At 48.5% G+C, this 20343-nt stretch overlaps 5 protein-coding genes across 5 annotated transcripts; 3 read left to right on the top strand and 2 right to left on the bottom strand.

Moving 5' to 3' along the window:
- Positions 1-1685: 1685 nt before the first annotated feature.
- Positions 1686-3446, top strand: F5Y00DRAFT_263714 (hexokinase; the record flags this gene model as incomplete). The annotated part of the gene is made up of 3 exons (XM_048011551.1): positions 1686-2281; positions 2337-2909; positions 2969-3446. The coding sequence occupies 3 exons, from the start codon at positions 1686-1688 to the stop codon at positions 3444-3446; spliced, it is 1647 nt and encodes a 548-aa protein (XP_047863281.1).
- Positions 3447-4340: 894 nt separating this feature from the next.
- Positions 4341-11073, bottom strand: F5Y00DRAFT_254068 (uncharacterized protein; the record flags this gene model as incomplete). The annotated part of the gene is made up of 9 exons (XM_048010127.1): positions 4341-4458; positions 4525-5868; positions 5990-6195; positions 7627-7713; positions 7768-8993; positions 9044-10309; positions 10381-10499; positions 10594-10634; positions 11065-11073. 9 exons carry the CDS (start codon positions 11071-11073, stop codon positions 4341-4343), a joined length of 4416 nt encoding a protein of 1471 aa, XP_047863280.1.
- Positions 11074-11801: 728 nt separating this feature from the next.
- Positions 11802-13787, top strand: F5Y00DRAFT_121547 (carbohydrate esterase family 9 protein). The gene is made up of 2 exons (XM_048004055.1): positions 11802-13089; positions 13148-13787. The coding sequence occupies exons 1-2, from the start codon at positions 12023-12025 to the stop codon at positions 13392-13394; spliced, it is 1314 nt and encodes a 437-aa protein (XP_047863279.1). The 5' UTR covers positions 11802-12022; the 3' UTR covers positions 13395-13787.
- Positions 13504-16966, bottom strand: F5Y00DRAFT_121515 (P-loop containing nucleoside triphosphate hydrolase protein). The gene is made up of 2 exons (XM_048004054.1): positions 15629-16966; positions 13504-15562 (listed from the first exon to the last, which is right to left on the bottom strand). The coding sequence occupies exons 1-2, from the start codon at positions 16767-16769 to the stop codon at positions 13668-13670; spliced, it is 3036 nt and encodes a 1011-aa protein (XP_047863278.1). The 5' UTR covers positions 16770-16966; the 3' UTR covers positions 13504-13667.
- Positions 16967-18019: 1053 nt separating this feature from the next.
- On the top strand, positions 18020-19921 carry F5Y00DRAFT_121503 (uncharacterized protein). Its single transcript, XM_048004053.1, has one exon. The coding sequence runs from the start codon at positions 18112-18114 to the stop codon at positions 19654-19656; it is 1545 nt and encodes a 514-aa protein (XP_047863277.1). The 5' UTR covers positions 18020-18111; the 3' UTR covers positions 19657-19921.
- Positions 19922-20343: the final 422 nt, after the last annotated feature.

The following is a 20343-nucleotide window of genomic DNA, read 5'->3' as shown; positions in this document are numbered from 1 at the left end:
GGAAACACAATCAATCTCTTCCCAGGGCATTGTCGGCTAAGTTTGAAGGAATTGAAAAATAGATGAATCCAGGAGACGAATCCACGTGATTTGCTCGAGGAAGATGGGAAACCCCTGTAAAGGTAATAAGGGTAGACCCCTCTCAGCCACACACACTCTTGGGTTTACAGGTAGTGTAAGTACTAATCTACCATGTAAGTGCCTAGTATAATAGGGATAATAGGGTGAATGTTGTGTAAGTCGTCTTTACTAAGGACGGCTCGGTATCATGCTGTCATGCAAAGCGCCATGTGGCTCGTGCATGGGAGAGAGCGATCCTTGCTCCTTTTAAATATGGATCACTAATTCACTAATTCACTAATTGGGAACTTGGACCTGGAAGGTTAGGAAAAGTTCACAACAGAATTCTAGAGCCTACAACGTTACATCTAGAAACATTAACCCAGAATGGCAGATATGCACAACCACCACCACCACCACCAAGGTGAGACAATGTGTGCCGTTATGGTTCCTCCTCCTCTTCCTCTGTATCGTCTCCTTCCTGTCTTTCCTGATCTCGTCAGCCCATTGGTTGCGCTGTTCGAGCCTAGACCCTAGTCATATTCCGTTTTGCGCTGAAGCATCCTACCTACCTACTTATTCTCTTATTATCGTTGTTCGTTGTTCGTTGTTACCTATCACGGGAAAACCCACACCAGCCCAGCCCAGCCCAGCACCAGCACCAGCCATTCCTATATATCTATGTACTACTTAGTATGGTATGTATGTAGTATGTTATGTGCGTGCGCGCTCGTTGCTTCGACTAGTAGTGTATTATAGCTGCTACGTGAGTACCACCAAGGAAGTAACCCGCAATATCACCAAGATAGGTCCCCAAATATCACACCAGCACCTCAAAGTCACCTGCCCAGTCTAGGACACAGTGGCGCTGGATCTACCTGCGGTCCACTTTCTTAGCATCCCGTTCCGCCCTATCCCATATCGCCGGGGCGTCTACTGCTACTAGTGTATTATCGTCCTTAGCTATTGTCCATGTTTATGTTGTTCTTGTTGTTGTTGTATCATTCTTCCCTTTCGTTTTGGGTGGTAGCAGGACCCTGGGACTTTCTTTACAGGCATACCTAGAGCTACGTTCAATCAGGGGTGGGTGTATGTGTGTGTTTTAAGGTTGAGCCCCTCTTAGCTCACTTCATGTGTCTATCTCGACATACTACATACTCCCGTCTCGAGCGTAACCATTGTTTCCTCGTATCAGCCTCTGTTAAGGTTTAGCTGCCATTCGCTACTATTGTACCCGTTCGTTCGTGCTGTAACCCCCCCGTACTCTCAAACCCGGCCTCTTGGCTCTTTATTCTTTACTTTCTCCTGGGATCGTACATTAGTAGATCCAACCAACGGGGTCACCTCGTCAACTTCGAATTTGACCGGCAGGTTTCATTTCTGCCGCTCTAGCCCTTTTCCCGCCTATACGAGCTCTGACGCGGCCCTAAGGAAACATTTCACTCTCTTGTCTCTAATTGCCAGTTTCTACTGGAACATGACGAATGCTGTTTGAAGGCGAGACCGACATCTCGTCTTTGGATATCAGCTGCCTTTTTTTTTTTTTTTCTCTTCACCGCGTCTGCCCATGTTACCTTCATGACTTATATTTATCCCCTACTAGATCCGCAAACCCGTACGTTGTCATGCAGCCACTCACTTCTGCAATGACTACGTTGAAAAAATCGCTATTAGCGGCTCTGAAGTCGTTTCTGCGCGGGAGGTCCTTCTTACAGGCCCTCCTTGCGTTTTGGATCAGCCCAAGGGCTTTGAAGGAACACAATGTCGACGGAAAGATATACCCGTCGAGGACTCTCGAGCAATTCTTAGAGGAGGCGGAGAAGCTCTTTTTAGGTCCTATTGATGGGGACGGACTGAGCAGGTATTCGTCAAACCTCAAGCGTCAGTTTCGGGAGCGGTTGCATACTCATGCGGAATGCATGCTTCCGTCGTTCAACCACCTGCTCCCGACTGGAAAAGAACGAGGCCAATATCTTGCTCTCGATGTCGGAGGTTCAACGCTAAGGGTTGCGCTGGTGGAACTAAGGGGCCGTGAAACAACTGGGAGGGAGAGCGAGATTATTCGGATGGTTAGCTTCAAGATTACACCAGAAGTTAAGAAGCTCGAGGGGATGAGTTTCTTCGACTGGATGGCAGCTCGGATCTACGAGGTCATCCAAAAAGACATCTCACGCGATCAGGACATAATACCAATGGGCCTCGCCTGGAGCTTCCCTGTAGAGTACGTATACCTTTCTCGGTCTCGTTATATACTAATGCTAACAATTCGCTATAAGACAAGTATCAATGGGTGGTGGCCTTCTGCTTGGCATGGGTAAGGGTTTCTTGGCTACTAGTGGCCTGCTCGGCCAGGACTTGGGCGAAATCATCAAATTCGCCTGCAAGAAGCAAGGCCTTAATGTTCAACTCGAAGCGATCGTAAATGACAGCACAGCAACGTTGTTATCTCAGGCCTACGTCTACTCCTCGACGCGGTTCGGCTTGATCCTAGGAACCGGCACTAACATCGCAGTCCACCTGCCCGTGTCGGCGTTCAGCCGGTCTAAATACGGCAAACGCCCAGACAGTTGGTTCGAGTCGGCAAGCCACGTTATCGTGAACACGGAACTAGGAATGTTCGGGAAGGATATCCTACCCTTAACACGGTGGGACAAACTCCTGAGCGCTGCCCACCCGCGACCCGAATTTCAGCCACTCGAGCACTTGCTCAGCGGCTACTACCTTGGAGAGATCTGTCGACTCGCCATAGTCGAAGCCGTCGAGACCGTCGGGCTACTAGGTGGCCAGTTACCACCATCTCTAGAGAAGCCGTACTCGCTGGACACAGAATTACTGTCAAAGATCGAAGAGTACGTCCCACGTGACAGACCTGGTTAATATGTGAAGCCAAACTAACACATACACTTAGGGATACGTCACCCACTCTTGAAAAGGCCATATCACAATTCATAACACATCATCCCTCGACCATATCACCTACCCTCTCCGACATAACCGCAATCCGCACCCTCGCAACATATATATCACGACGATCCGCCGCCCTCCTAGCTGCATCCGTGTTCTCTCTCTGGGAGCTACGACACGAGACGGAAGCCGAACTCGCCGCGGCATCTCCTAAACTTACACCCTCGAACGATAGCGCTGTAGCCCTACCGTCGCCTTCCGTCGATGAGGAGTTGAAGGAGGTCGAGGTCAGCACAAAAGTGGCCTTCAACGGCTCCGTCATCGAGCACTACCCTCAGTACCGCGCCACATGCCAACGGTACATAGACGATCTAGTCTCGCACAGCAAGCACGCCGGGTCCGTGGACCTGGTTCCGACAGTTGAGAGTTCCATCATTGGCGCCGCAGTTGCACTTGCGTGCGCCACGGCCGTCGAGGCGTAATAGTTGGAAACCCCAACGATAATACGAAAGCCATCTATACTGTAAATATTGCATCTATATGTTTTTATTTTCATGTCCTGTTTTCTCCGAAAACCCCTGTCCATGCATTCTACCCGTGGAAGAAACGAGAGGGGTGAGCACAGAGTGATTGGACTGCCTAGCCATCACTGGGAGGGCATGTGGTGTTTGGGTCGGTCAAGCGAACGATTGAGTAAATAAGCAAATGAGTTTTGAGGCGGGTATACTAGAAGGCGTTTACGGCTACATAGCATAATTGGAAGATGTCATCGCCCGCAAACGAATCATGATGTGTATTGACCAGACATATATTAGTTGATATGATATGTGGTTAAAAACTTAGTAGTGTATCCAAACAATAAGTCATAACGGGTGTAGATATTCCAAAAAGAGCTTTCTATAAAATACTCAAGAACTAAATCTTTATTCCTCTAGTATAGTCTAGACCAATTAGGTATAGCAACTGATATCTCTTTATCTTATAAATACCCACACGAGCCTACGAACGAGGTAAGCGTATGATGAATATATCATCAAATGGGTATATTGTTGAAGCTGATGTTGTATGCTCGGCTGGTATCCCTTAGAGAGCCAAAGAGGGCAGTAAATAAAACACGATGACTCCGATAGTCCCCGCTACACTATATACACGTATTGAAAGCATGGTATTTTGGAACGAATATACGCTCATAGTACAGATAAGGTAATCCCTCAAAACAAAAAACGCCCAGATGCGTCATGCCGTAATCGTCAGAGCGCTTCGCTTGGTTACCCCGATTAGAATGCCGTCACTCACTCCAAACTATTGTTCACTGAATAAATATTTTAGTTATCCGTCTACATTCTTGCTCAAAGAGGGAGCAAATATTCTTTTGGTTATTCTGCCGAGAAATATCTCTTGGACTTATTCCTGATCTGCTGCGCCTTGATTTCTTGTGGCACTGCGATATGGTGAACTATATGAGGCCGGTATACGGTGTCCACTAGCGGTGTCCTATATAAAACTGTTAGCGCCGCTTGTTGGTGAAAAAGGGGAACGTAGTTGGGCTATGGTATTTACCAATCATCTACGCTTAGTGGGAAATATTCGTATAATTCTTCTTCCTCTTCTATCGGGCTACCGGCGGCGCCATGGCTTGTAGACGTCCGGTGTAGCTTCGGGCTGGTGAGTGAGTCCGAGGTAGAACGATTATTTGGGCTTCGTTCGTCCTCGGACAGAGATAGATTGATCGGTACAGATGGGGCCGGTGGGTTGTTTTTCGTATGGCTACCTAGCGCATGCATCTTACCCAATTCCTTGCCCCAAGACGGAACGGGAGGCCGGTTTATGTTTGGAGAGAGTGCTATCTTCTTGGCTGGATGTGACTGGGAATTTGCTTGTCCACCGTATGCAGGCGTTGAAGGGGTCCCCCAGGACGGTGTAGGCGTCGTATTACCCAGAGATGACGACGAATAGTTAGGTAATCCGTGTGCGGAATCCGTCCGCTCTATCTTTAAGTTCGATGCCGTACTTGCATCGCTATGAGTTCGGGCTCGATCTCCATTACTAGGAGGAGCCTTTTTGTCGCCGGTGAGAGGTACGTCCTTTCTACTATCAAAATTTCGCGGACTGCGCCCTCGCACAATGACCGGGCCGCTTTGGATTTCTGCAATTTTCATAAGCTCTCCACCTGTCTTCATCTTTCCCAAGAGACTGATCTGCACTACGTAATGCTGCTGTAATCCTTTTCGTCGGCCGTTGTTTGCCGTTGCGCTCTTGAATTGTAAGCGCTTCCAGGAGACCGGTATGCTGACCCGGTGACCGTCGACTTCCTGGCCGCCGGTCAGGTCGAGAGCAATTTTGGGCGGAGCGCTGGCCACTTTGGTTTCTTGCCCTTCGCCCAACGCTGGATTGCTGCTTTTCCACGGGATAGAAATAATCTCGGTGGACTTGCCCTCGATGCTCTCCTTGGCGGATATCGAAGCGAAGAATTCTATAATAGGTATAGCACGGCCTTGCTCATTTACGACCTGCGTGCAGTGGCGCGGCATGGTTATTTGTCCCGAACACTGCCATAAGTTCCGTCGGTAACACGTCAGCTCTAGAGGCCGACCGCTCGAGTCGCCGCCGAACACATCTTCGGCAACGAAGAACATGCCATATAGCTCCGCCGACATGGACACTTCGGAATATGCGCCTAACGCATCATCTAGGGGCGTAGCTTTCGCGGCCGTCGCGGAGAAGCTAAGGAGCTTGTCATCCGGCTGCTGCGGAGATGACCCTTCATCGTGGAAGTCTTCGGTATGCGGCGCGGCCTCGTATGGTTTCGAGTAGTTGAAGGGGTCTTCGAACGTTGTGGAAAAGGTTTCGAAGTCATAAGAGGGAGTAAAAGGTAAAGGAGGTAAATTACCATTGACGTTTTCGCTACTTGGATCTTAGCATTGCTACTTACACGAGCTACTTATATCCCGAATTTACAAGGACCATCACCCACACGGACATATCATCATGGCAGAGGTGAGATGTATCACCAGGTTTGACTTACAGCATCGACTCATCAAAGTTGAGATCAGGTTCGAAAGGCTCGATGCCTAGGCCGGACCCTGACATAGCATTTAATCCCATGGCGGCGTCTCCTGGACTGGCGCCTGACTGCAGCGCCGGCATGGAGTTGAAAGTTGCCATCGCATCGTAAAGGGCTAATACCCTTTGCGGCCGGAGGTTGTGCTTACGCTCGTGCTTATGCTGAGGCTGACGTAGACCTGGTTACGGAATCGGACGGTGTTAAAAAGTCAAAAAGTAGGAGGACGCGAGGATTAACATTCACCGTCGCCGGAGCAAGTGGAGTGGTCGCAATGTCGAGGTGTAAAGTTATTAGCGACCTGACAGATGCTGGAGTTGGGATGTTAGGATGTTAGGACGTTAGAATAAGTGTAGTACTTGTGATCTACCACGGAGAGAGCGCAGCGGAGGTGGAGGCGCGAAACATTCAATTAGATGATAGCCTTGAGCCAAGAACCAAGGGGGTGGAGGTGGCTGGTCTGTTCACGACCAGGTTCAAGAACCGATGGGACTACGGACCCGAACCTCAAGTAAAAGCTATCCCGCTAGGTATAACAGGTTATAGTCCAGGTACAAGCACAAGCGTAAGCACGATGCCTACGCTACAGCGAGCGGTTTGGTGCTTGGTGCTTGGTGCTTGGTGCCTGGTGCCCTTGGTGTAGTACTGTACTGGGCAAAGCTCTGGGGTAATAGACCGGATGATACTTAAATGGGGCTCGATAGGGGTTTTCGGGATCTCTAATATTGGGAATGGAATAGTGCTAGGTAGGTAAACGTGCTAGACCGTTAAAGGGTTATCGGTGTTTCTCCTCAGTCTTGGAGAGTGGAGCGTCACGGACATAGATTCTGCAGATATGGATTCTACCTTCTGGAACGAGTTAAAAAGAATATTTGGGTGGGGTGACAAGATTGGCCCCCCCCCTGGCTTCTGGGGAGATATATCATCACATTGCCGAAAGACTTTATCATCTGTCATTAATTAGTCGCCTCCAATCCAAACCCTCGGTGCTTTTTCTTGCATGTTCGTCCGTTCTTACATATTGGAGCTAGATCGCGTTGTAGTGCAAAGACTTTGTTATCAGTCTTGTTATCGTTTCTCGTCTATTCGTCGTGAAGATCAAAGCTCAATTGGGGGGGGGGGGGGAAATCCGGAGGGCGGTGTCTGTATCTGTATGTACATAGTTACGCCGCGGTTCTATTTTTAAACAGGGACGGCCGCAACGGAGACGGGGGCTCAAATTCAATCGATCAAATGTGTTTTAAGATTCAAAAAAGCTTCAAGGAACAATTCGTGATTGGATAAAAGGTACTCCGTAGGCCCCCAAACTCCGGCTCGCTCGCCTTGAATATAAAATCACAGGAGAGAAGCATGTTTCGCAGCTCTTATTAGAACAAAGCGCATTACACACACCGGATCCCCACCTACTTCTGCTTCCCTACATAGGTGGACAGGGGTACCACGAGTGTTAGTTAGATTCGGTGAAGGGTTATTCGTTTATTTAATCGGTAGCCTTATACACCGGTTCCGAAAGAGTAATAGTTCAACTTAAGTCGGACCACTGTATAAAATCCTCCAGATCAGCAAGTGTAGTTTAGGATTCAAGCGGGATGGATACTCACGTTTTCTGGCGAATTTGTAATCTCATCGAACGTCTGTTGGACTTCAAAGCCCATGGCCGCAAGTGGCTCGTATGCTTCGTCAAGAACCTAGACATTTTAGCTGTAATGGTCATACCTAATACAAGATTCAAAATTGCTTACCCAACTGAGAACACTCTTTGCAGACTTGTGCGCCTTATTCTGTCTTACGCCCATGAATACTAGCCCTTGCAGGATTAACCTTGACTGGGCTGTAGAAGGCACTATTGGGGCGATAATACCACCAATATCTTCACCGCTAGCCGAGTGAAGTGGAGGGATATATGTCGACAGGCGACTTCCTGCTGTGCAGATGATGACCGTCCCTAACAGGTTATCCATCGAGTTCTTGGCTCGGACTACTCCGCTTGTATTCGTTTCATGTAGTGCAAATCGATAAAGCTCCACGACCTCGGGTCCTGCGTGTGTCGCTACATGGTTTAACACCGACTCGGCGTTATCGAGTCCGTGGATTAAGTCAAAGCTAAGACTCGCTCGCTGGATGCTTTGTAGAAGGCCTTCCGGTGCCGTCCAAGCTCCGAGGTCTTCGATGGCCATGTTCGTCAGTCGTTTCGGGAACTGTGTATCCCAACCGACGTTGTTAAACCAGCTCTTGTTACTCCCGCTTTCATCGACAGGTACTCCTGGAAACACTCCCGGGAATGTAAGCCCAAGTTGGAGTGTCTTGACACCTGGCTTCTGAAGTAACGCTCGCAACGCACGACGGTGTAGTGACCTGCCAATCGATACATTTCGTTTCGCCGGATCGACAAAGAGAGCGCCAATAGCACCAACCCCTTTCACGTAATACGTAGCCACGAAACCGTACAATGTTTTTGTGCTGCTGTTCCGCACGACAAAGTGTGCCTCTTCAATGTGCGAGTTAGACAATTCGAACGAATGAGCTCCTGCCGTGAGATACGGAAGACTCGGTGTACTAGAGCGAGCCAGAGTTCTTAGCAGCTCCTCCAGGGCAGCAGCATCCCGCTCGCGGTCGTAATTCTCAACAAGCCATTGTTGTCTTGTCTTGGAGACTTTCTTACTCTTCCTCATAGTTCCCGGCATCGACCCCTGAGGAGTTATCTCTCCGTACAAGGCGCGAACGAGGGAAGCCATGGCCGTTTCTGTAAAATCAAAAGTGCAGACGTACGTCCCGATGGATTTGTCCATTGCGAAATCATATGGAGAACTGACTGCAACCACTATGAGCGACTTCTTTTGGCCGGTCCCACGAAGCATATGGCACATCATTGCTACATGCTTTGTGAATCCAGTTTGATACATATTCCGGTTAGCATCAGCCGTAACTATAATTATCGCCGATGCTCTGTTAATCAGATTCTCGTGCACTGTGGATTTATTAGCTTAGTACCAACGTCGAGACGAAGATTCCTCTAACCTGGCCTGAGTCCATTTGCCGTATATGATGTGTGAAGAAGTTTGCCATTGCGTATACGAGCTATTGATCTGCCCAACTCTCGAAAGACACCTTCTCCGCTCATGATTGCTCCACGTTCCTGGTGAATCCATTTCTCGTGCAGGGAGGGAGCTTTGTTACCCTTTTCCAACATATTTTTAGTAGCTGCCGAAGCTGGTAGGGGCTTAACTAATGGCGTCAGGAGTAAAAGTTCTTCCTCCTGGAGTAAGCTCTGTGAAAGGGGAAGTAGATTGTCCTTGTCCCGGACGACTGCGATTGATTGATCGTACGCCTTTCGAGAGAGTGCAAGATGTGTAGGATGTATCTTAGACAGTAACGATAATCCGGGAGGATTTAGTGCCTTCTGCCAGGACGTGCATACACTCTTCATCCGCAACACTCGCTTGAGGGAAGTATAGATCCGGTCTTTCGATATAATACCGTTCTCAACGCCTAATTTTAGCCCCGAAATGGCCTCTAGTTGTACGTCGTGTGCCCTACATAAAAGCACTAGATCATTGCCCGCCTCGACGGCCATTACAGTACCCCCTTTTACTCCGTACTCTTGTATAAGCGACTGCATTTCGAGGCATTCTGAGATGGCGACGCCTTTGAATCCCAGTTCGTTTCTCAGGAGGTCGTCCACAACCTGGTCTGATAGGCAAGCATGCATGACATTCATTCCAGCACTCTGAATTCCGCATCCACCGACAAACATGGCGTCTAGACGTCCAGCACTTATGGCATTCCGGAACGGTATAAGAGCACTGAGGTTAAGTTCCTCCAGTGTTTGAGTGATGATAGGCATGTCTAAGCTAGAACCGAGGAAATCAATATTCCCGTAGGACGGGAAATGCTTTCCGCAGGTAGCTACACCAGCATCCTTAAACCCGTTGATGGCAGCAATGCAAAACTGAGATGCCTCTTGAGGATCGTCACCAGTAGCTCGAACGCCGAGGGGTTGGTGTCGAGCATTAGTCAAGACATCTAAAACAGGACCGAGAATAAGATTGACTCCAACGGCAGAAACTTCGGTTGCTGTAGCTCTTGCTACGCTGTAGGCCAGCTCTGTGCTCCCCGTAGCAGCGACGCCCATCGCACTGGGGAACTGACAGATATAGTCTTCATCAAATAGACTATTGACGCCTCCATTTTCTTGGTCAACAGCAATTAATAAAGGTTGAAGGTGTCCTGCTTGGTGTGCTATCGTCTGAAGTTCTTGAACCAGAGAAGCAGTCTGTTCAGCAGCTATATAGTATATATAAGTCAGTATCCTCTTTATATAATTAATACTCTATAGCTCTTAAAGATGAAAGTACATTTGAGATTCTTAGCTGTCAATATGATTGAACCTAAATGGTGATTCTCAATGAGATTTCGGATTTGAGGCGTTACTTCTGTGCCATCCCATCCCATGATCAACATCTGACCAATGGCCCTATAGGAGAGAATTAGCGAAGTGTTCTAGCCATGCGGCCGGATCGCCCCGGCCGAAGCTTAGCCATGAGGCTCTTAGTGAAGAGGGAGTGTACCAATCGAGATTCTGCCATAGTGGGTCGAGTTCGCTTTCCGACTTAGTCATTTTGCGGTCGTATTGTTACAACTTGATGCTATACTAGTCAAAGACACCCTGAATCCAAAAAGATGTAAGCACAGATGATAAGCACGGGGTTATCTCCAGTTGGTGAAATTGGGGTGTAGAGCGTGTGTAGAGCCTCGGGCAAAACACCCGATGTGGTGCAGCCCTCCTCGCGCGGTACGGCCGGTTTGGCGAGAATAAGAAAGGGAGAGAAAAGAATTGACGATGGTAGACTACAGATTGCAGATTGCCTACAGACCCATAAGATGCGCCATAATGAGAATGTGGTGTGTTACTGACAGCTTACAGTGGTGGTAGTATAGAATTGAGATACAGAATTAAGGCGGTAGCATGCATAAGCCGCGGATTTGGGGGCCTATTCTCGATAAAACCCCTGGAGCTGCTTGAAACACATAAACAGTACGGAACACATGGTACCTATTGTACAAATGTAACTAAATCTGGGGAGGGCTGGAAGGGCTATGTATTTTTGGGGGGAAACAGCGCTATTCCGCTTTTAATTTTATGTAGTTGTTACCTATTCTCACCTGTACGGATCCGTACATATGGTACCTAATATACAATAAATACATAATTTCTTCATCCGTGACATTGATCTTATCGGGGCTTCTCGCCTCTAGGTTAGAAACCTTCCAACCACTTCGCAACGTTACCTTACACTAGGTACTACGGGAATCCTATGTAGGAATTCCACGATCCATTTTTTTCTTGTATCTTGCCTCTTTGCAATGGATGGTCACAGAGAGATTGATCTACTGTAACAGTTGTAAGCTCAACCAAAGGACCCGACGATAGACGATGGCCGTCCGCAAATGGTAACAGTGTAATCGAGCATCTCACACAAGAATCTCTTGTCAATTAGGTTGCCACACCCTCTTAGCAACCAACCCCTCGGCCTAGAAACGCCTAGAGGTTGCTGACCAGTCTCTTTAGTCACATGTTCCTACCATTGGCCTGTAAATTGGCATCAGTCCATTCACAAAACTGGGCTTGACTGTCGCAACCTCAAGACTGACGTCCGACTGGCTCCACTGGTCTAGGTACTGTGTATGTGAAAGTAGGGGACCTCACCTGTCTTCGGCCCTGTCAGTGACACTGTTCTGGCCTTCCAGTTGGTATCCCACACGCCGAGTTTTCGGACCCAACATCGGCAACCCTTCGGCGTAGACGGATATGCGTTGTGATATCATGAGTAAATAAATACATATGTATGAGCTATTTCCCGTCTTCTGGCTTGTCTCGTTCATGGAGACAATGATACTTGCTCGAGGGGCAATAGTCCTACTACTCGATAAGACATAACACAGAATATATCGAAGTGATATATATACAATTTCTTCGCTTATCTCCCAACACTCATCATGCCTCACTCTCTACCCTCGTCGCCTAAATCGACACCAAGGGATGGCCGGAATGGCATTACCAAATTCACCAACTGCCGCATCTTGAAAGGCGACAAACTGCTAGATGAAGACCTATGGGTTAATTCCGTCACCGGAAAAATCATTAGAAGCCAGGCTGCTTTTTACGATGATTTTATCGTCCCAGATGAGGTTATCAACCTCCGCGGTCGTATCCTATCTCCTGGTATTATCGAGTGCCAGCTCAATGGAGCCTTCGGTTTCAACTTCTCGACCCTTCTCGAACCCGCCGTATACGCTAAGAAGGTCAAGGAGTTGAATAAACAGATGGTCAAAACGGGTGTCACATCATATGTACCTACAATCACAAGTCAACGGAGCGAACTATACCAGCGAGTTCTACCGTATCTTGGTCCGTCGGGATATCGACAGGTCGCAGAGGATGGAGCAGAATCTCTCGGTGCCCATTGCGAAGGCCCGTTCTTAAGTCCAACTAAGAACGGAGTTCACAATGTGGATGTAATACGAGAAGCCGAGACCTTTGCGGATCTGGAGGAATGTTATGGAGCAGAGAACCTTGATCACGAAGATGCGTTCCGTCCCACGCCGATAAAGATGGTTACCGCTGCACCGGAGCGGGGACAGATGACAAAACTCATTCCCGAACTCACAAAACGGGGCATCATCTACTCGATCGGACACTCAGAAGCCACATACGAACAGGCGTCGGCAGCAGTTGCTGCTGGCGCGACAATGATCACTCATCTTTTCAACGCTATGCGACCCCTACACCACCGAAATCCCGGCATCTTCGGCGTCCTAGGCTTAGCAGAAAGCTTACCTCGCCCCTATTTTGGCATCATTGCTGATGGGGAGCACTTACATCCCACAACAATTAAGATTGCCTTCAACGCTCATCCCGACGGGTTCATCCTCGTCACCGACTCCATGCACCTGGTCGGCCTGCCAGATGGTGCTTACCAGTGGACCAACGGCGAGAGCGCAAGCCACATCGTGAAGAAGGGTAATAAATTGATACTAGAGGGCACCGACAGAATTGCTGGAAGGTAAGGGCTAACTTCTATACCCCCAGATAAATGATGGCATGGCTAACTAATTTATTAGTTCGATAACACTGATCGAATGTGTTTCTAACTTCCTCAGCTGGTCTGGTGCAACCATACCCCAAGCCCTAAAGGCTGTCACATCGACGCCGGCCGCTATGTTAGGCCTGCAGGGTATCAAGGGGTGTCTTGACGATGGCGCGGATGCAGACTTGGTAGTGTTGTCCGAGAAGCGGACAGAGAACCGCACTGACCTCATTGTCGACGAGGTATGGAAGTTTGGTACGAAGGTATTTAGTCGCTCATAGTTAGAAACCGGAGAAAGCATGACAGACAGGTATACTTGAAGAGATAAAATTGTTGTATCTGAAGGTCACGGAGTCAGGCGGTATATTTATATCGGCATAGAACGTTGTTATAACTGGGTTTACATGTCTGGTAGACACGACTTGATATTAAGATCTCTGTTAGACGGGAGCCCTTCATTGCGATACCCAGTCACCTTAGTATATTGAGAAAGTTAAATATTTTTGCTAATTTGCTATGCTGGCTGTTCCTCTGTACTCTAAGGATGTTTATATCTACGTTACGTTAGGTCGCTTGACGGTCAACTTGAAGGGCTTCTTCAAACGATCCATAGGGGTAATGCCATTTCGTCCCAGAGGTGCTGGTTTCTGAATACCACCACCTCTCCAACCAACGCTCGGCCCGTAGTTGACTGTCGTGGCGTGAAAGCTCTTTGCGGGACGTGTCTGCTCCTCCGCTGGCACCTCATTCTCCTTCTCGGCGGTTTCTGGCTCGTCTGCCGGCTGTGGTTTGGTCGGCGAGCTTGAGAAACAAGTATATTGTTTTGGCTTTGGCGGTGGCTCTTCCTTTATTATTTGGTTATTCGTGGGTGGTCTGCTTGACAATTTCGCGGAGCCTAGCTTATGAATTGGCGGACTGGGCTCCGCGGTGGTATTTTGTTGTATCTGACGCGGTCCCACGGTCGACGGGGCTACCTGAGATCCTGTACGTTGCCTACTACCTCGAGAAAGCTGGTAAGGGCCAGGGGGGTACCTCACCTGTTGGTTTGAATTATGAGGCACAGCCGTTATGGTATTATCGGGTTGTTTGGACTTATCATGGTTCGTCACACCGTATCCGTAACCTATTAGACTCCTTTGGGAAGGGGCTCGGTTTGTTGGGGGTCTTTTTGTTGCTGGCCCTTGAAGGGCCTTTCCGGAAACTTTGGTTGTCTCAGCTTCACTAACGCTCGCATAGTGAGCCCCAGCCGTCGTAAAACCTGGTTGCGGTGCCGCAGCCGGCACTGTAAATGAAGCAGACCTTTGCATCGTCGTCGCATACGGAGCAGCCCAGCCATCGATTGATTCCTCGGCGATCTGAACACTTGGGTGATTCAGTTTCTGCCGTTTACGCTGGGCGTATCCGCGCCCGTCTGTAGAGGCATTAGAGGGTTCCTGCGCCTGGCTCGGATCGACTGGGTAGAGATTGTCTTCTATAGCTGTCATCATTGGCATGCCCTTGTAGATGGCACTTTCTGAGGGCAGTTCCCTTCTTAATATCCTGGCCATTTCCGACATAATTGGACGATCAAGAGATGGTCCTTTTTTGAGGAAAGTCGAGGAGGGGAGATTTTCAATGAAAGGAGAGACCTGAAGGGCTTCTTTGCTTCCGCTGGAAGAATATAAAGGGCAGCTAAGATAGAGTAAAGCCTGGGCTCGGGTCATTGCTACATATAAGAGACGTCGCTCCTCCTTGTCGTCATCAGACCGCATATGCGGTATAGATCCCTTATAGACTGCCGGGATGAAGACAACAGGCCACTCTAGGCCTTTTGCAGCATGTATTGTAGAGACTGTGACTTGGGGCTTCCCACCCTTATCTTTATCATCAGTCTGTTTGTCGGAGGCTAGCGAAACATTCGCTAAGAATCGTGCTAGTGCGTCGTCGTCTGACGCCTGCTGGGTATCTTCAAGAACTGGAAGCATTTCTTCTTCTGGCCTATCCTGATTCATGAACTCTGCAGCGAGACTCACAAATTCTTGGACGTTTGCCCATCGCAACTCATACTCGGGTCCATACATCTCCTCTAGGTGCTTCTCAAATTGTAGGTCTTTGAGTAATTGGTTGATAATCTCAACTAAATTAACGGGAGTTCCTTCGCCCGGCTGCAACTTACTTCGTAAGTTGTTAATTAATTTAATAAGGCTACCGCCGATCTTCTGCTCTGCTTGTTTCCTAATGGTCGTCTTTGCTGTTCGCTCACCTCGACAATGTTTTCGCAGTAGCTCCCAAAGGCTCATAGAGTTGCGCTCAGCTTCTTCCAGAAGTGACCTGGCTGTTACATCGCCAATGCCTCGCTTTGGTACGTTCATAATCCGCGCAAGAGCATCGTTGTTATCGGGCTGATAGATCACTCGTAAGTAATCCAATATAGCTTTAATTTCAGCCCGTTCATAGAACTTGAAACCTCCTATAAAACTCGACATTAGCATGAGGAATAATGTGAATGAGCACACGGGATTATTATAATACGTACCGACCATCTTGTAAGCTATGCCTTCTCTACCCAGAGCAGATTCTATGTGCCTGGATAACGAGGCAGACCGGAGCAAGATCGCGATGTCATTAGAATTTATCATATTCCCAGACATGAGCTTAATCCGCTTAATTTCCGAGACAATCCAATCTGCCTCTGCCGTAGAACTATTTAGCATGCGAAGAACTGGCCGGGTACCTTTGGCATGAATTGGTAATAAGGCTTTCTTATATCTTTCTTCATCTTGCTGAATGACACTCAAGGACACGTCGAGAATGGAGCTTGATGACCTGTAATTTTCCTCGAGAGATATCTCATCGGTACCGGGAAAGTCACGAAGTAGGCGATGGAGATTTCTTATTTCTGCCGATCGCCAACCATAGATACTCTGATCCGGATCGCCAACTATTGTTATACATCGATTCTTCTGAGCGAAAAGCTTCATTAGATCATACTGCACCCCGTTCGTATCTTGATATTCGTCAATCAAGACTGTCTCGATATTACGGACGCAATCGGGGCATTTGCGAAGGAGCTCGACGCAACGGGTAAGAAGATCGTCATAATCAAGCATATTCGACCGTTCGAGGTAGGCCTGATATTCTTGATAGCATTGCTCTAAGGTCTTAGATTCTATACCATCGCTTTTTTTGGTCTTGCCGGCTTGCTCATCGGAGACTCCTTTGGCTTTGCGTTTGCTGATCCAACCGCGAGCCATAGCAGGATCGATTTGAACGTCGAACCTCTTGCAGATGCGCTTGATAATGGCCCTCGAGTCTGAGTCATCTGCAATGCCAAACTTGGGATCCAGCCCAATACGTTGGCCATAAGTAGCTAAATATCTACGAGCAATACTGTGGAAGGTGCCCAGTACAATCTTCTTTTCGCGACCATTTCCCAGCGCCTGACCGATGCGCATTCTCATCTCGTTAGAGGCCTTGACGGTAAAGGTTGCGACGATGACATCGCATGGTCGGATTCCGACATGGTCGATGAGCCAAACGACACGAGAGGTAAGGGTATGAGTCTTGCCGCTACCTGGACCAGCCAATATAGCGACTGTCGGTGCGCGGGAGCTAACAGCACGGGACTGTGCCTTATTCAGCGATTTGAATAAATCACTGCCCTCGGTACCCGGCATGGCTGGAGATACTTGCTCATCAGGATAATAAATTTGAAGTGCCAAACATTTGATTAGTATATGGATTATATACTTAGGTCGTAGTGTTGTGTTCTTAAGTCATAGCTCACATCAACGTTAAGGCTGCGTCGAGGTTAGCCAGGATATATTGGGTATACGAACGAACGCGTCTAAAGAGACGCAGACGCGACGGGCTGTTTTCGGTTGGGAATTGAAGCTAATGTTCTAGTTAAGGATTGACCCTATTATCTGCAGATCGCCAAGTCAGGTGATATTAGCTTGATTGTGTGCTGACCGTATTATGTTAGGTAATTATACAATTATGCATGAGTTATGCTGGTGCATATAATGCACTTCATAAGATTAGAAGCTTAGACCAAGTTCCCGATTTGAAGTTGTCCCGCTCTGCCCGCTGCTACATTGTATTCTTCCCTTGCTGCCCTCCATCCATCAACAACCGCATCACCAACTAATATCAGGGGGAAGGCAATTCCGTTTCTCACTATCAGCCAATCATATCAAGGACCCCAAGAAACATGTTTCGCCAAACAATTCCGCCTTGTAGCTGCACATCGCTTCATTGTGATCTATGCCAGTCACTTCACGGGACTATACCGAAATCATGATAAAAGACGATTCCATTTAAAGACTTAATAATGTCACATATGTGACGAGATTGAAAGAGGATGGCTCTCACCTTTTATTACCATCTTTTAAGACCAGGTTGAGGCATACGGTCGCCATTTTATTCGTTCGTGTTGATGTGCGTAGCATAGTCGGAGTTCAAATTTCGCAAACTTATCGGTACAGATGAGCCTAGTCTAGCCAATCGGCGGGAACAGAGGCAGAGTGACCTGCAGAAGCGCAAGGGGAAGGGTTGAAGGGTGGGGTTGGGTGATGTTGCTTGAATCCGCACCCAATCAGCCGTGACGCTTAACTCGTCGGCGCTTAAGTCCCCTGTCGTTATGATGTTGTCCTCCAACCAGAATTGGAAGAACGGGATCAACCACTGCCTTCTACAAATATGAATATGGCAATCTGTCACCCTCACTGGGCGCTCTCGCTGGGGGCTATTATGCATGGAGCCAAGTGCTTGGAGGGGGGCTGACGAGTGAGAGGCCAGTTCACATCCAAAGCGCCTGTCTGCTCCTGTTAGCATCGTACATTTCGGCCCACTTCGACACACTGCCGAACATCACCAACCGCTATATACCCTTTGTCCTCCCGACTTTGCGTCTTACCTTGTCGGATTTCCATCAGAATGTGTTTCGATAGATCCGCCAGGAGGTTTGACTAAGGAGTCGGGATATAGTATATCTCATGAAGATCTGGGTCACACACAATGCAACTAGGGCTTTATAGCACGCTGTCCTCGCTTCAGTTTGTCTTGCTTCTTCTTTTCCCGACGTTCGCTCCTTTTTGTTCTGCCTCTGTAATACAAGACCTCCAAAGCAACTATTTTGATCCAGCTCCAACGCCCGAGGACGGCCCTCCCCTCTCGGCTGGAGCCCTTCGAGATACATCTTACCTTCCCGCCCAAATTGGTGGCATAGTCGGATCATATGCCTTTTCGCTCGTTGTAGTCGCTGTCATTATACTTCTCTTGGCAAAGAAACGCCGTGAGCATCTTACAGCAGGAGAGGAAGACCTAGAAGGCCAGTTCCCATATCAATTCGCTTTTTTACCACCTGGGCAAGCTGGCGGCCAGCCTCAGTACGGTCTCGACCCACCCAAATCGCCTGTCAAGAACTTTTCTTACCCAACACCACCAACACCGATAAGTGTAAGGAGCCCGACAAGCCCGACGAGCCCTTACATTGTACCCTCACTTCATTCCACAAGCACACTTGGTGTAAATCCTTTAGTCGATCCGCGAGTCGTTGCAGCAGATCGCGAGATGGCGCAACAGCAGCTGGAAGAAATGTACAAGCTTGTACTAGAGCAAGAGGCTGCGAAGGAAGCAGGCGTTACCTTGGACCAGCTGCCGGTACCGCTCTCCCAACAGCAGACCCCAAAGCAGGGTATCTTGAAGAGGAGCAAGAACAAGCCCGCGAGCCTTGATCTTGCACAGTCTGGAGCGGAAAAGCCTCAGTCCCGAGCGTCTTCTATCCTATCCGCTTTCAAATCGCCTCGAAAGAAGAATGTTAAAGGCATCAGTATCTCGTCTCCGATTATGACGCCTATGTCAGGCACCTTTCCACGCCAGGAAGAGGAGGAGTTAAGAGTAATTCCTCCCCGCCACTACGCACCGGCATCTCCACCCCCAGTTCCGACAGACCAGGCCCCATATGCACGGGCAAGCAGGCAGCACGGACCAGTAGCGCCTATCACTCCGCCGGATATCTCTCCGGAGAGTACGCAGAGCATTGACGAACGATTAGGTCATCTGCGGAGCAACTCGCAATACACCGAACCCGACCCGGTGTCAGCAATTTCAGAACGGTCTACTGCGCCTCTCGTTGGTTTGCCTTCATCACCGAAGCCAGGCGTTAATCGCTTCCCTTCTCTTCCAGCATCTCCGAAACCCGGGGCGACGTTCCCGACTTCGCCCGGACCGGAACAGCGATCCTTCTCGCGACCCAATGCTCCCTCAGCCATCCGAACTGGTGGTACTCTTCCGCTACGGGCCTACGAGCCTTCTCTCAGTTCGCCTTCGGCACAGACAACCAAGCAAACAACGTTCGAAAGAACTCTCCCTTTATCGCCTTCGGGACTTAGGACACCGTGGACCGGCGCGCCAGTGCCCTACTCACCATACCAACCATTCTCGCCCGTGGTTCCTATCACGCCGTCGTTGGTTACTAAGGCGGACCGAAAGAGGATGAAGCAGTTGCAGCCCAAGACACCAACAATGGAAATGGTTAAGGCTGATGATGAAGTGTGGTAGATGCGTGCTTATGTGGGGGTTTAACGAAAGGTCTGGATGGGTTGATAAGGATCTGAGTCTATCACCCTGGCGTCTTGGATGTATTCTTGTGTTTCAAAATCTAATGAGTGATGTAGAGGGACTTTACTTTCTGGTTTAAAGCAATTGCTTATAGTTTTATATACCACTTTTTGAAATCGGAGGAGTTAATTCACATTGGGGTTCCAGTTGTGCATTTCTCATGGCCATATTAGGTATGAGTTATGCAACCCTGACTACCTGACGCCTCCTTTACTTTATGATAGTGTATGTGCGTATAGATTCGCACAAGTACAAGTATTCAACCCATTTTGGGAACTCAAGAAGTCAACATGCATAGATGCATAGATGCATAGGGGAAGAGAAGATAAGCTACTTTCGCAGTGGGTCACGTTAGGACTTAGACTGACTTGGACTACCTATTGTGAACTGTGAACCGAAAAGATATTACATATGTTCGTACTCATTACTGCATTGGCTTCTGTTGTGGTTATGATTGGCTAGAAAGAACCTCGGGTAGGAGTCGAACCTGGCCATTGATTGACGGACCCAAGCGGTTCCTAAGCGGTTCATTATCTATGACGACTTGCCTTATTTTGCTAAGAACCTGATTCTGAAGTTGTACTAAAGACTCGGACTATTAATCAATGCAATTAATATGATATAACA

This window comes from Daldinia vernicosa (assembly GCF_022497035.1).
Source record: "Daldinia vernicosa strain CBS 139.73 unplaced genomic scaffold F5Y00scaffold_35, whole genome shotgun sequence".
Taxonomy (NCBI): Eukaryota; Fungi; Ascomycota; class Sordariomycetes; order Xylariales; family Hypoxylaceae; genus Daldinia; species Daldinia vernicosa.
The sequence above is the reverse complement of the archived record's forward strand: the minus strand, read 5'-3'. Positions and strand labels throughout refer to the sequence as shown.